Consider the following 16,548-nt stretch of genomic DNA (forward strand, 5'->3'; position numbering starts at 1 on the left):
TGTCTAGCATCTGTCTATCTGTCTATTATCTGTCTGTCTATATTTCTGTCATTTGTCTGTCTGTCTCTCTGCCTGTCTGTCTGTCTGCCTCTCTGTCCGCCTGTCTGTATTTTTATATATCTATTATCTCTTTGTCTGTCAGTCTGTCTGTCATATGTCTATCATCTGTCTGTCTGTCTGTCTATATATCATCTGTTTGTCTGTCTGTCTATCATCTGTCTGTCTGCCTGTCTATCATTTGTCTGTCTGTCTATCATTTCATCAGTCTATCTATCCATCATCTGTCTATCTATATGTATCTATATACAGGGGTTGGACAAAATAACTGAAACACCTGGTTTTAGACCACAATAATTTATTAGTATGGTGTAGGGCCTCCTTTTGCGGCCAATACAGCGTCAATTCGTCTTGGAAATGACATATACAAGTCCTGCACAGTGGTCAGAGGGATTTTAAGCCATTCTTCTTGCAGGATAGTGGCCAGGTCACTACGTGATGCTGGTGGAGGAAAACGTTTCCTGACTCGCTTCTCCAAAACACCCCAAAGTGGCTCAATAATATTTAGATCTGGTGACTGTGCAGGCCATGGGAGATGTTCAACTTCACTTTCATGTTCATCAAACCAATCTTTCACCAGTCTTGCTGTCTGTATTGGTGCATTGTCATCCTGATACACGGCACCGCCATTGGATGCACATGGTCCTCCAGAATGGTTCGGTAGTCCTTGGCAGTGACGCGCCCATCTAGCACAAGTATTGGGCCAAGGGAATGCCATGATATGGCAGCCCAAACCATCACTGATCCACCCCCATGCTTCACTCTGGGCATGCAACAGTCTGGGTGGTACGCTTCTTTGGGGCTTCTCCACACCGTAACTCTCCCGGATGTGGGGAAAACAGTAAAGGTGGACTCATCAGAGAACAATACATGTTTCACATTGTCCACAGCCCAAGATTTGCGCTCCTTGCACCATTGAAACCGACGTTTGGCATCGGCACGAGTGACCAAAGGTTTGGCTATAGCAGCCCGGCCGTGTATATTGACCCTGTGGAGCTCCCGACGGACAGTTCTGGTGGAAACAGGAGAGTTGAGGTGCACATTTAATTCTGCCGTGATTTGGGCAGCCGTGGTTTTATGTTTTTTGGATACAATCCGGGTTAGCACCCGAACATCCCTTTCAGACAGCTTCCTCTTGCGTCCACAGTTAATCCTGTTGGATGTGGTTTGTCCTTCTTGGTGGTATGCTGACATTACCCTGGATAAAGTGGCTCTTGATACATCACAAAGACTTGCTGTCTTGGTCACAGATGCGCCAGCAAGACGTGCACCAACAATTTGTCCTCTTTTGAACTCTGGTATGTCACCCATAATGTTGTGTGCATTGCAATATTTTGAGCAAAACTGTGCTCTTACCCTGCTAATTGAACCTTCACACTCTGCTCTTACTGGTGCAATGTGCAATTAATGAAGATTGGCCACCAGACTGGTCCAATTTAGCCATGAAACCTCCCACACTAAAATGACAGGTGTTTCAGTTATTTTGTCCAACCCCTGTATGTCTGTCTATCTGTTTGTCTATCTTTCTGTCTATCTGTCTATCTATCATATGTCTGTCTTTTAGTCTATCTATCTGTCTATCTTTTTGTCTATCATCTGTCTGTCTATCTATTCATCATCTGTCTGTCTGTCTATTTATTTTTCTATCCATCATCTGTCTGTCTGTCTATCTGTTTGTCTATCTTTAATCTGTCTAAATATCTATCTATCTATATATCTGTCTGTCTGTCTATATACCTTTAACATGTCTGTCTGTCTATCTATCTTAATCTGTCTGTGTCTTTAATCTATCTGCCTGCCTGCCTGCCTGTCTGTTTGTCTGTCCATTTGTCTATCTATCTACACATAATTTGTCTGTCTGTTTGTCTGTCATGTCTGTCTGTCCATCTATCTAACATCTAGCCTGTAGGTGTCAGTGCTCCAAAAGGCAGAACCTTTGAGAAACATTAATTAGAACGTTTTGGTACACAAGTGGAACAGTTAATGTGTTCAGGCTCTCAAGTTTGAATCCCAGCTGTGCTGTTAAGAAAAGAAATGGAATCTCTTGCAGTTGATGTATTTTTGGGGTGTGGGGGTGCAGGTGCAGGAGGGTTTTACTCCTCCTCTGTCTGACAGAAAGGTGTCGGGTGTATCATCACTCTCTGACAGGCATGAGGAAAATGTTTTCCAGACTCGGGTTCTAATTCCCCAGACGATCTAACCTGAAACCTGCCACCTCCGAGCTCCTGTCTGAAAGTGTGGTAAAATGGTTAAATGGTTTAGTTCTCTGTCTGGCCAGTAACAAGCTGTTGTATCAGAGCGGCTCCTGGCAGCGGTTGGTTTTCAGCTGTCACATTTTGAGCAGGTTTCTACACAGTAAATCTGGAATGTAAATAAAAAAGCTGCTCAATGTGTTCAATGTTCAAGATCATTTAGATTTTTCTGAGCATGAGCTGATTATTTATGGTCCTGCTGCTACACAGTAATGAAGTTTAAGCACAGTAATGAGGTTTAAGCACAGTAATGAGGTTTAAGCCGGGACTTTGACTTTCAGATCAGATCATGGACTGATGACTGGATGTTCTTCTGTAGGATTTTCTGATAGAGAGCAGAATTTGTGGCACCGTTAATTATAGTACGTTTATAGTATGGCCAAAAAGTAGGAACATCTGGTACGTCCATTCATTCATTATTCATTTATTATATTATTAGTGTTTATAAGCTGTTTGTGGCTTATCCAATGTTATGTACCCTTTGTCTACACCTGCTTTTCTAATTTTGAAACAACAATGCTACACCTGCTACACATATACCATCGCACGTAAGTCGCACACACAGCGACTTCAGACTTGAATCGGAGTAGTCCCTACTCCCTACACAGTTTGAAGTTCACTTCATTTGAACATTCTTGTTACCTTTGGATTGGAATCTTAATTAAAATGGTGGAATACCCTACGTAGTGCACTTCACAGGAACAACTTGGGTGAATGGAACGCTCCTACAGAATTGGCGCTGATGGTTGAAAGAACCTCTTTCTGAACCAATCAGACCTTCTGATTGTAATTGTTAGTAAGAAATGCTGTTACTTGCATTTATTCAGTTTGCATCACACAGATGACGTGGTAATGAAACGCTTGATTGGCTTTCTAACGAGTTCGTGTTTTACTTCACAACTGGGAAAAGTTTGGAGGTTTTTAATTATAAGCACATTTAAAAAATAAGGGATTCTATTCCTAATGGGACACACGGTTATAAATTTAATAGTATCTGGAAGAACAGAAGCTAAGGTTAGCAGTGGTTATGATTTTTTGCTGTGTTTTGGATTTTGGCCGCTGTGCCTGATTTATTGAGCACTTTTGTTTTGCAAAAGTTCTTGTTACGGAAATTACATTCATTTGCACAATGACGAGGAAAGTAAAGGCACAAAGTAAAACGGCTAAATACACTCGCTAATCTGTTGTTGTTTTTATGTGAACTTACAGATTATTTGTTTATTTCTATGCTACATTTCCAATATATGTTTTGTGTATATTGTATTGACTCGTGAGTCTAAAGACTTGTGACTTGTCTTGGACTCTAGCCTAAAGACTTGTGACTTGACTCGGACTCTAGCCTAAAGACTCATGACTTGACTCGGACTCTAACCTAAAGGCTTGGTACTTGCCTCGGACTCTAGTCTAAAGACTCGTGACTTGACTCAGACTCTAGTCTAAAGACTCGAGACTTGACTCAGACTCTAGTCTAAAGACTCGTGACTTGACTCAGACTCTAGCCTAAAGATTTGTGACTTGACTCGGACTCTAGCCTAAAGACTTGTGACTTGACTCAGACTCTAGCCTAAAGACTCATGACTTGACTCGGACTCTAACCTAAAGACTTGTTACCTGACTCTGACTCTAGTCTAAAGACTTGTGACTTGACTCAGACTCTAGCCTAAAGACTTGTGACTTGCCTCGGATTCTAGTCTAAAGACTTGTGACTTGACTCTGACTTGAGTCTGAAGACTTGTGACTTGACTCAGACTCTAGCCTAAAGACTCGTGACTTGACTCGGACTCTAGCCTAAAGACTTGTGACTTGACTCAGACTCTCGCCTAAAGACTCGTGACTTGACTCGAACTCTAGCCTAAAGACTCGTGACTTGACTCGAACTCTAGCCTAAAGACTCGTCATTACCATGTGAGTGTCGTTGTAGTGCTGAGAACAGTGACCACCCTAGACATCATCTAGTCAGGATGGGGTTAAACGGGGGTCATTTAATTAATGAATGGGGTACAGGGGTGTATAATAGTATAAAGCTGAAAAGTCTGAGCTACAGTCAGTAATTGTATACCCACAAAATTAATCTGTAGAGTTATTGTGCGGATATATCCATACGTATATGTACGCCTACATACACCCACATGCACCGATCAGCCATAACATTAAAACCACCTCCTTGTTTCTACACTCACTGTCCATTTTATCAGCTCCACTTACCATATAGAAGCACTTTGTAGTTCTACAATTACTGACTGTAGTCCATCTGTTTCTCTACCCCTGAGCAAGGGGCTATTTCTTTACCCCTTGCTCAGGGGTCCAACAGAGACAACTTGGTGGTGGGGATTGAACCAGCAACCTTCTGATTACTAGTCAAGTATTGGAACCGCTGAGCTACCAATGCCCCCCAACAAGGGGGTTTCAAAAGGTCACCAGGGTGTTTATTTTGGCAAATGTGAGACTTGTTCCTCTTGGTATGCTGAGATGTTTGGTTTGTATGGTCTCATGGATACAGTTCCAGGCCGGTGGAATAATACAAGCTCACTTCATCTACTGACCTTCACCAAGGGGCTAAGGTCAACCTTCCTGGGTTTTCCTGTCCATATTACTCATTACTCCCCTTACAGTTTGGACCGTGATTGAGTACAAGGATCAAACCCAGGTTTCTAGAACCCCGGAGCTGTTGAACCTCCACTCTGATCAGTACCAGTCATATTAATTCAAGATGCACTTTGAGTACAGAACGTTTCCATGTGAAGAACGGCTTTGCGTTCCGTCTTCGCACCTTCATACATCCATCCCTGTAAGAGAGCGGCTCAGCACATGATAGAATCACAACTGAGAGAGGTGAGATAGGAGGTGAGACAGGAGGCGAGACGGCGTGAGACGGAGGACTGAAACAGACCAGCCAAGATTCTCATTCAGCTCTCCAGGATGACGGTGGCGTGATGGAAAAACCTCACACAGGGAATCGCTGGCGGAAACAATTAGGAAGTCTGATCATGACTGTCTGATCTGTCTCTGATCTCAGCTGGTTTATCAGGTGACTGATAAACAATCACACGATGCTGCAGAAGATTTGTGTGGACAAAAAATCAGAGACAATAATGTAATCATAATAGAGTACGAACAGAGAATCGGATCACTGTAACGGGTTCAGCTGGGTCTGGCTGCAGAATCTTGCTTCCCCTGCCATGCCAGTATGCACTTAGGTTCATTTTTATTTTATGCAGGTGGGGGGCTTCACCTAGCTCCTTAGTAGGAAGGCACGGCCCTCCTCGTAACAATTGTTCTAGAACACATTTCTTCATTTATTTATATATGTATTTCTTACATTTATTTATTTCTGTATTTTCACATTTTTTAATCATTTATTTATTTCTGTAGTTTTTTTGTTTTAATTTATTAGTTTTTTTAAACATTTTTTATTTACTTACTTTTTTGTATTTTCACATTTCTTTATATATTTATTTCTGCATTTATTTATTTCTGTATTTTCACATTTTTTCATTTATTTTTTAATACACACACACACACACACACAAATGTGTGTGTGTATTTTCACATTAATTATTTATTTATTTATTTATTTATTTATTTATATATTTTTTATTTCTGTATTTTCAATTTTTTATTTATTTATTAGTTTGTATTATTTATTTATTGTTAACATGTATTTATTTATGTATTCTATACATTTATTTATTACCATATATATTTTTTTATTTATTTCTGTATTTTCACATTTTTTATTTATTTATTTCTGTAATTTATTTATTTATTCATTTCTGCATTTATTTTTCCTGTATTTTATTTTACATTTTTTATTTATTGACTTTTTTGAATATTTAAATTCATTTTTGTATTTTCACATTTATTTCTTTATTTGTTACTATAATTATTTATTTCTGTTCCCACATTTTTCTGTTCCCCATGTATTTGGTGTGGAGACCATGGGAGGCGCTGGCCTATATACTTTATATATACCCAACCAGTCTGAATCATTTTAGCCATTCTGAATAGAAATGTGGGCAGCTCAGTGGGTAGCACTGTCGCCTTACAGCAAGGAGGTCCTGGGTTTGATCCCCAGGCGGGACGGTCCGGGTCCTTTCTGTGTGGAGTTTGCATGTTCTCCCCGTGTTTGCGTGGGTTTCTTTGGGTTTCCTCCCACAGTCCAAAAACATGAAATATGGTATGATTTGGCTCAGGGGTCCAGATTTTATGCTATTTACCAGTATTTATGCAACCACGCCTGTCAGAGAGCTTCCACTTACGCCTACTGTTTGTTTATGCTGTTGCTGTATGTTGATTTCTGACGTACACTGTTATAATCGTGGAGATCATTGTTCCAGTTTTTTTTATGGGTACATCTGCAGTTCAGACACCCACCCGTTGGCCTCAGTGGAACTCCGTTAGTTGCCGTATTTGTCCGATCTGAGCTCTGTACAGACGATACTTGCCGTTCTTTTAACATAAACCTAACAGACTCCTCTGTACAGCTGGGCCTCGTAATTGTGATTCATTCACTTGTATGTTTTCTCTCTCTCTCCACAGTTCAGATGACTATTATGAATACGGCCATGGAGAATCCTACGAATCGTACGGTAAGTTCTAGATTTTCAGCAAATCCATTCAGAAATAACTGACACAAAAATGCTAACAGATATATTTAGTTATAAAATAAATAAATGAGCAAATAAATATATTAATATAAAAAATGAATAAATACATTTCTTGTCATGGAAAGGGGCATATTATAATAAATGTCTTGAATTTTTTACTTAATATTATTAATATGTTTACTACCCATACATCAATGTTTTGGTGTATTTCTGTATTTGCATGTTTTTGTTTATTTATTTATATCTACATTTATTTTTTTATTTCCATATTTTCATTCATTTATTTTTTTTATTTCTACATTTATTTCTGTCTTTCAAAATGTATTTAGTCTGTGTATTTGTTTATTTCTACATTTATTTTTGTATTTTCACATTTTTTATTTATTTATTTTTGTATTTTTTTTGTATTTATTTATGTATTGCCACATTTTTTATTCATTTATTTTTTTTATTTCTACATATATTTCTGTATTTTAAAATTCTTGTATTTTTGGAGTTCTATTTTTACATTTATTTATTTTTTACATTTATTTTATTGTTTCAAAATTTATTTAGTTCTGTATATCTATTTTCACATTTATCATTTACATATTAATTGTACATATATTTATTTTCTGTATTTTAGTTATTTTTTTATTTATTTAAATATTTCCACATGTATTTATTTATTTCTGTATTTTTACATTTCTTTTTTTCTTTCTTTCTTTATTTCTTTATTTATTTATTTCTGTATTTTCACTTTTTTTTTCTCTTTATTTTTATATTTATGTATGTCCACATTTGTATCACAAGCACTCGGGTGTCACAGTCTGGGACTCTTTAAGATCTTAAGCCACTGTGACCTGAATCCTGAAGGAGAATAAACATCCTCGGCTGGTTCCGATAGCGTATAAAGCTTAGTGATGTCAGAGCTTGTCAAAAAGGGTTTCATATTTCCTCAAAACTATTTATGGGATTAAAAGCTGGAAATAAAATGACCTCATTGTGTCTGTCAAGCAAAAGAAAATGCAACATGGTCACAACTGCTGCAGTTATATATATGTATGTATATATATATATATATATATACAGTGCCTTGCAAAAGTATTCAGCCCCCTTGAACTTTTCAACCTTTTGCCACATTTCAGGCTTTAAACATAAAGATATGAAATTGTAATTTTTTGTGAAGAATCAACAACAAGCGGGACACAATCGTGAAGTGGAACGAAATGTATTGGATATTTTAAACTTTTTTTAGAAATAAAAAACTGAAAAGTGGGGCGTGCAATATTATTCGGCCCCCTTGCGTTAATACTTTGTAGCGCCACCTTTTGCTGCGATTACAGCTGCAAGTCACTTGGGGTATGTCTCTATCAGTTTTGCACATCGAGAGACAGAAATTTTTGCCCATTCTTCCTTGCAAAACAGCTCGAGCTCAGTGAGGTTGGATGGAGAGCGTTTGTGAACAGCAGTTTTCAGCTCTTTCCACAGATTCTCGATGGGATTCAGGTCTGGACTTTGACTTGGCCATTTTAACACCTGGATAAGTTTATTTGTGAACCATTCCATTGTAGATTTTGCTTTATGTTTTGGATCATTGTCTTGTTGGAAGATAAATCACCGTCCCAGTCTCAGGTCTTTTGCAGACTGCAACAGGTTTTCTTCCAGAATGGTCCTGTATTTGGCTCCATCCATCTTCCCATCAATTTTAACCATCTTCCCTGTCCCTGCTGAAGAAAAGCAGGCCCAAACCATGATGCTGCCACCACCATGTTTGACAGTGGGGATGGTGTGTTCAGGGTGATGAGCTGTGTTGCTTTTATGCCAAACATAACGTTTTGCGTTGTGGCCAAAAAGTTCGATTTTGGTTTCATCTGACCAGAGCACCTTCTTCCACATGCTTGGTGTGTCTCCCAGGTGACTTTTTATAGATATCTTTGAGAAATGGCTTTCTTCTTGCCACTCTTCCATAAAGGCCAGATTTGTGCAGTGTACGACTGATTGTTGTCCTATGGACAGATTCTCCCACCTCAGCTGTAGATCTCTGCAGTTCATTCAGAGTGATCATGGGCCTCTTGGCTGCATCTCTGATCAGTCTTCTCCTTGTTTGAGCTGAAAGTTTAGAGGGACGGCCGGGTCTTGGTAGATTTGCAGTGGTCTGATACTCCTTCCATTTCAATATGATCGCTTGCACAGTGCTCCTTGAGATGTTTAAAGCTTGGGAAATCTTTTTGTATCCAAATTCGGCTTTAAACTTCTCCACAACAGTATCTCGGACCTGCCTGGTGTGTTCCTTGGTCTTCATGATGCTCTCTGCGCTTTAAACAGAACTCTGAGACTATCACAGAGCAGGTGCATTTATACGGAGACTTGATTACACACAGGTGGATTCTATTTATCACCATCAGTCATTTACGTCAACATTGGATCATTCAGAGATCCTCACTGAACTTCTGGAGTGAGTTTGCTGCACTGAAAGTAAAGGGGCTGAATAATATTGCACGCCCCACTTTTCAGGTTTTTATTTCTAAAAAAAGTTTAAAATATCCAATAAATTTCGTTCCACTTCACAATTGTGTCGCACTTGTTATTGATTCTTCACAAAAAATTACAATTTCATATCTTTATGTTTAAAGCCTGAAATGTGGCAAAAGGTTGAAAAGTTCAAGGGGGCTGAATACTTTTGCAAGGCACTGTATATATATATATATATAGTTATTAGTTAATAGTATTTTAACAAATGAAATTATGTTGACAGACAAAACAAAATATTATTATTATTATTATTATTATTATTATTATTATTGTTATTACTATTACTATTATCATTATAATTATTATTATTATTAGTGGTAGTGGTAGTAGTAGTATTTTATTTATTTTTTTATAAATATTTATATTTTTAGTATTTATTTATTTATTTATTATTTTGTGCATTTTCAATACTATCCGAACTTGTGTGTGTGTGTGTGTGTGTGTGTGTGTGCCACTGTGGTGAAGATTTAGAAATGAACCCAGTTTGCAGGATGCTTAACCAAGGTAGAAAGGTCACATTATTATGTGAATAAAAGCCACAAACAAGGTGTAGAGAACAATAAATAACATACGGGGGCCAAAATATTGGAAACAATAAAGTAACAAAGGAAAGCATTATTTTGGCCATTGATTTTATTTTATTATTACTATTATTATTTGTGGCTTTTATCCACCATGTTGTTTTACCATGTTTAAGCCTCCTGCTTAACCAATTCATTATATTGTTTTATATTAAAATTTTAAATTGATTTTATTCTATAGTTACGTTTTTGTTTTTTTTAAACTGAAAAAAAAACTTTTTTTTTTTTCAGTTTAAACTTTTTAAACTGAATTATCATCTGTGTAGCACTTTAAATAACCACAGTTTATTAAAGGTGCTACAGAAATAATCTTACCTTTCTGTGCTCTGCAAATTAGGTTCATGTTTAATTCACTTTGCTTTGCACCTCACTGGTGAGGCGCGACCTTCCCCATTAAAATAAATTGCATGTTTTCTTTTAAATCAAGCTCTGATAATAAATATAAGTTTTCTTTTATTTAAATAGTCGAGGATCACTGTTTTGCTTTATGCTTTCTATGCCTTAACAAGAAAGTAAACCATGAGTGTTTATATGGATCATGGAATATCGGCTTTTACTTTCAGGAATCTGTGCTTATCTAGTCAGAGGAGCTTTTGTAGGGTCAGGCACTGATGAAACACTGAGAGGGGTCAGGCTTGCAGTTCATTGAAGACCACTGAAGTTCCTCCACACTAAAATTGTCAAAATACGGGTCTGAAAAAGTAGAAAAGTGGTGCGTCTAAATAATCTGCCTCGTGAGTTTGATGTCTTATTAGAATCCTCTGTACTTAGGTAACAGGAAACATCATAAATCAGGCAGTACATGGAGGGGGCGTCCCCATACTGTTGGTCATACATGACCAGGCATAACATTATGACCACTGACAGGTGAAGTGAATAACACTGATTATCTCTTCATCACGGCACCTGTTAGTGGGGGGGATATATTAGGCAGCAAGTGAACATTTTATCCTCAAAGTTGATGTTAGAAGCAGGAAAAATGGGCGAGTGTGAGGATCTGAGCGAGTTTGACGTGGGCCAAATTGTGATATCTAGACGACTGGGTCAGAGCATCTCCAAAACTGCAGCTCTTGTGGGGTGTTCCCGGTCTGCAGTGATCAGTATCTACCGAAATTGTTCCAAGGAAGGAACAGTGGTAAACCGGCGACAGGGTCATGGGCGGCCAAGGCTCATTGATGCACGTGAAGGGTGAAGGCTGGCCCGTGAATCACAACAGACGAGCTACTGTAGCTCAAACTGCTAAAGAAGTTAATGCTGGTTCTGATAGAAAGGTGTCAGAATACACAGAGCATCACAGTTTGTTGCGTATGGGGCTGCATCAGAACTGGACCACGGAGCAATAGAAGAAAATGGCCTGGTCTGATGAATCAGGTTTTCTTTTACATCACGTGGATGGCCGGGTGCGTGTGCGTCGATTACCTGGGGAACACATGGCACCAAGATGCACTATGGGAAGAAGGCAAGCCGGCGGAGGCAGTGTGATTCTTTGGGCAATGTTCTGCTGGGAAGCCTTGGGTCCTGCCATCCATGTGGATGTTACTTTGACACGAACCACCTACCTAAGCATTGTTGCAGACCATGTTCACCCTTTCATGGAGACTGTATCCCCTGATGACTGTGGCCTCTTTCAGCAGGATGATGCGCCCTACCACAAAGCAAAAATGCTTCAGGAACGGTTTGAGGAGCACAACAACCAGTTTGAGGTGTTGACTTGGCCTCCAAATTCCCCAGATCTCAGTTCAATCGAGCATCTGTGGGATGTGCTGGACAAACAAGTCCGATCCATGGAGGCCCCACCTCACAACTTACAGGAGTTAAAGGATCTGCTGCTGACGTCTTGGTGCCAGATACCACAGCACACATTCAGGGGTCTAGTGGAGTCCATTTCTCGACGGGTCAGGGCTGTTTTAGCAGCAAAAGGGGTGACCAAAACAATATTAGGTGGTGGTCGTAATGTTATGCCTGATCAGTGTATAATGTGTATTAAACCTGCAGCATTATAGATTGGTCTATCCAAATAATTATCCACTTATTGATTCTATAAACATTCGAATGCTTGTCTGACGACTCGGGTGTCCTTAAATTCCTCAGACGTGCTTCTTTCAGCTTCTCCATCCTGGATTAGAAGCGCATCCACAATCTCGATGACATTTCCTTTGACAGGACTAAAGAGCTAACGTGGCAGTTCAAAAGAAAGCCGTAGACTGACCAGCTAGCATGCATTAATGTTCTCTGAACACCGGGTGACCACGGTTGACGTGTTCTCTTTTCAGACGGACCAGGAGATTGATCGACAGCTCGTTAATTTAAGACTCTTGGTGATGGGTGTCGACTCGAGAAAGCTGTTTATTAAAAGGACACCGCTGAGCTGAGATGCTCTTTGTGGTCAACAAGACGAGCTTTAACAAAACAAGCCTTTATTTAGATAAGACGGTTGTAAACAAGCCCTTTGTCCAAGCTAATAGTGAGGCTGACCTCGCCCACAAAGACACCAGGAGACACTTATTTGGAGTCAGGATTTGATCTTCACATTCAAGTAAGATACAATATATTGGACAGTGCTAGATACTACTTAGGGTCTGTCTGAAAACCTAGTGAGCTGCCTTGCTGCCCACTACCTACCTGATCAGCTGCCCCAGTAGAGAGGATTTTAATAAGACATGGAACTCATAATGCAGATTTTTTAGATGCAGTACTTATACAGCGATTACGCCAATTACGTCACCGTAACTTACTAATACAGTTACCTTCAGGCCATTCAAACAGGTGGCACAACCCGCTTTGGCATACACTATATTGCCAAAAGTATTCGCTCGTCTGCCTTCAAACGCATATGAACTTGAGTGACTTCTTAATCCATAGGGTTTAATATAAGGATAAGGATATACTTTATTTGTCATATATACATATACAGGTGTACAGTACAATGAAATTCTTTCTTTGCATATCCCAGCTTGTTTGGAAACTGGGGTCAGAGTGCAGGGTCAGCCATTGTACGGCGCCCCTGGAGCAGACAGGGTTAAGGGTCTTGCTAAAGGACCCAACAGTGGCTGCATAGCTGAGCCTGGATTTGAACCGCAAATCTTCCAGTTGATAGCCCAAACCTCTACCCACTAGGCTACCACTGTCCCTAATATGATGTTGGCCCACCCTTTCCACAAGGTTTAGGAGTGTGTTTATGGGAATTTTTGACCATTCTTCCAGAAGCGCATTTGTGAGGTCAGACACTGATGTTGGATGAGAAGGCCTGGCTCACAGTCTCTGCTCTAATTCATCCCAAAGGTGTTCTATCAGGTTAAGGTCAGGACTCTGTGCAGGCCAGTCAAGTTCTTCCACACCAAACTGGCTCATCCACGTCTTTATGGACCTTGCTTTGTGCACTGGTGCGCAGTCATGTTGGAACAGGAAGGGGCCATCCCCAAACTGTTCCCACAAAGTTGGGGGCATGAAATTGTCCAAAATCTCTTGGTATGCTGAAGCATTAAGAGTTCCTTTCACTGGAACTAAGGGGTCGAGCCCAACTCCTGACAAACAACCCCACACCATAATCCCCCCTCCACCAAACTTTACACTCGGCACAATGCAGTCAGACAGGTACCGTTCTCCTGGCAACCGCCAAACCCAGACTCGTCCATCGGATCTCCAGACAGAGAAGCGTGATTCGTCACTACAGAGAACACGTCTCCACTGCTCTAGAGTCCAGTGGCGGCGTGCTTTATACCACTGCATCCGACGCTTTGCATTGCGCTTGGTGATGTAAGGCTTGGATGCAGCTGCTTGGCCATGAAAACCCATTCCATGAAGCTCTCTTCACACTGTTCTTCAGCTAATCTGAAGGCCACATGAAGTTTGGAGGTCTGTAGCGATTGACTCTGCAGAAAGTTGGTGATCTCTGTGCACTACGCACCTCAGCATCCGCTGACCCCGCCCTGTCATTTTACGTGGCCTAACACTGTTGCTGTCGTTCCCAATTGCTTCCACTTTGTTATAATAGCACTGACAGTCAACTGTGGAATATTTAGTAGCGAGGAAATTTCACGACTGGACTTGTTGCACAGGTGGCATCACGCTACCATGCTGGAATTCACTGAGCTCCTGAGAGTGACCCATTCTTTCACTAATGTGTGTAGAAGCAGTCTGCATGCCTAGGTGCTTGGTTTTATACACCTGTGGCCATGGAAGTGATTGGAACACCTGAAATCAATTATTTGGATGGGTGAGTGAATACTTTTGGCAATATAGTGTACCGAAAATGGTTAAATTGTCACAGACGAGTCCACATTTGCAAATAAATTACACTTGTGCACCTTTATACAAATTAAAAACCCAGTTCTTGGAAAGAAGGGAAAAATAGGGATTCCTCAGAACCAACCAGGACCAGAAATACACGAGTGGAACCCCAACCACACCAACTGTGGGGTCAATATGCATTTATGGCATTGAGCAGACGCTTTTATTTACAGTGACAGGTTACAATCTAAGCAACTGAGGGTAAAGGGCTTTGCTCAAGGGTCCAACGGTGGTGGTGCTTGAACTAGCGACCGTCAGATTACTAGTTCAGTGCCTTACCGCTAGGCTTCAACTGGCCGCTCCAGAAGCGCGACCTCAAGCCTCCTCTGGGGCAATCCGCTCTTCTAGGATGGTTCTGTCGTGAACTCAAAAATAGTATGACAGTGTGCTGGCATTGCACGTCAGCGGACAACTTTGGAGCTTTAAGAAACGGCAGGTTTGCCAACGAAGTGGATGGAGAGTCTGAGAGGGAGAAACCGCGATATATAGATAAACTTCCACCTGGAGCAAGTCAACACTCACAAGTGGGGCAGGTGATTGTCAATTAGGAGAAGCTAATAAATCAATTATCTGTGTGCTTCACTCCCACACAACTATTAAGTAATAAGTTCAAATTAAATAAATAATCATTAAAAACAATTAAATCTTTCATTTCTGGGTGTTGTTGTTTTTACATAATTACTGCATACTTTTCATTCCAGTAGATGTGTTTGTCTCTTTGCCAGTGACTTTTAACCTCTATATCTTTCCACCCAGGCCAGGAAAAATGGACGAACGGTCGCAACAAGGCTCCACCAGCGAGGACAACCAAAGGAGTGTACAGAGAGCAGCCATATTCCCGATACTGAACTCTAAAGTCAGCCATCCCGCCACCCGAATATTTCCAAGTAATGGATTTTCTATGGACTCCCCCCGTTCCTTTTTTCAAAATAAAATCAAGCAAAAAATCTGAAAAACAAAGCATAACGGTGAGGATGGGGGTGATGGGATCAGGGGTTTCCGGGGACGTCGGGTTTGAGCTGGTAGATACCGGGCATTGCATGGACGTCGGGTAATTAAACCTCTATCATCAATAACTATTTGTAAAGTAGTCGACCAATCAGAACACTTCTACAGCGCTACAGTGGGACGTTCGGGGGTGGGTGATAGTACGTAGATGATGGTGTAAACTTCAGGTGTTAATATTTAGATTTAGCCAGGTACATTTCTATTAACACCTCTTTTTTGATGAGTGATCAGCGTCAGTGTGTCCCTTGTATATTCTGCCTTTATTGAAAAACGTATCCAAATAAACAAAACTAAATCAAAAATAAACTGCTGCACATATTGATTTCTTTCTTCATCTTTGCATTAACGGGTTGATTTGAGCGTGACGTTTAATATTGCCAACTATTCATAAACCTTCCAGGTCTTTAACTAAGTATAAAAGCAGCATGGTCATTGACTGGTCAGTACATAAAGCTATCTAAACTTTGGAGTGAATTTTAATACATACAGTATGATTTATCTATTTTTAAATTAACACGTAAACAGGTGAATATTGGGTGATGTAGTAGGTTTGGAGTTTTAGTGCTTATAAAAGTATTATAATCATGACTAATGTGCATGCACTGCCCGCTGTTGGTCTGAGCAGAGCGTGAATTACACAGTGACCAATAATGCGAGTGAAGGCAGGTAGACGAGAGCAGAAATGGTATGGTACACAGTGCATCACAGTTTGTTGTGTATTGTGCTGCATAGCCACAGACCAGTCAGGATGCCCATGCTGACCCCTGTCCACCTCTGAAAGCGCCAACAATGGGCACGTGAGCATCGGAACTGGACCACGGAGCAATGGAAGAAGGTGGCCTGGTCTGATGAATCACGTTTTCTTTTACACGGGCGCGTGTGCGTCGCTTACCTGGGGAACACATGGCACCAGGATGCACTATGGGAAGATGGCAAGCCGACGGAGGCAGTGTGATGCTTTGGGCAACGTTCTGCTGGAAAACCTCGGGTCCTGCCATCCATGTGGATGTTACTTTGACACGTAGAACCTACCTAAGCATTGTTGCAGACCATGTACACCCTTTTATGGAAACGGTATTCCCTGATGGCTGTGACCTCTTTCAGCAGGATGATGCGCCCTGCCACAAAGCAAAAATGCTTCAGGAACGGTTTGAGGAGCACAACAACCAGTTTGAGGTGTTGACTTGACCTCCAAATTCCCCCAGATCTCAATCCAATCGAGCATCTGTGGGATGTGCT

At 40.5% G+C, this 16,548-nt stretch overlaps 1 protein-coding gene across 2 annotated transcripts in view; it reads left to right on the forward strand.

Annotated features, from left to right (window-relative positions):
- khdrbs3 (KH domain containing, RNA binding, signal transduction associated 3) overlaps positions 1 to 15,600 on the forward strand; it is a 197,482-nt gene extending 181,882 nt beyond the window's left edge. For both annotated transcript variants that reach the window (XM_063017879.1, XM_063017945.1), the window contains exons 8-9: positions 6,849 to 6,898; positions 15,058 to 15,600. In XM_063017879.1, coding sequence (XP_062873949.1) covers positions 6,849 to 6,898; positions 15,058 to 15,149 — 142 coding nt within the window. In that variant the 3' untranslated portion in view covers positions 15,150 to 15,600. The remainder of the gene's footprint in view (positions 1 to 6,848; positions 6,899 to 15,057) is intronic.
- Positions 15,601 to 16,548: the final 948 nt, after the last annotated feature.

This window comes from Trichomycterus rosablanca, chromosome 1, assembly GCF_030014385.1.
Source record: "Trichomycterus rosablanca isolate fTriRos1 chromosome 1, fTriRos1.hap1, whole genome shotgun sequence".
NCBI classification, from domain to species: domain Eukaryota; kingdom Metazoa; phylum Chordata; class Actinopteri; order Siluriformes; family Trichomycteridae; genus Trichomycterus; species Trichomycterus rosablanca.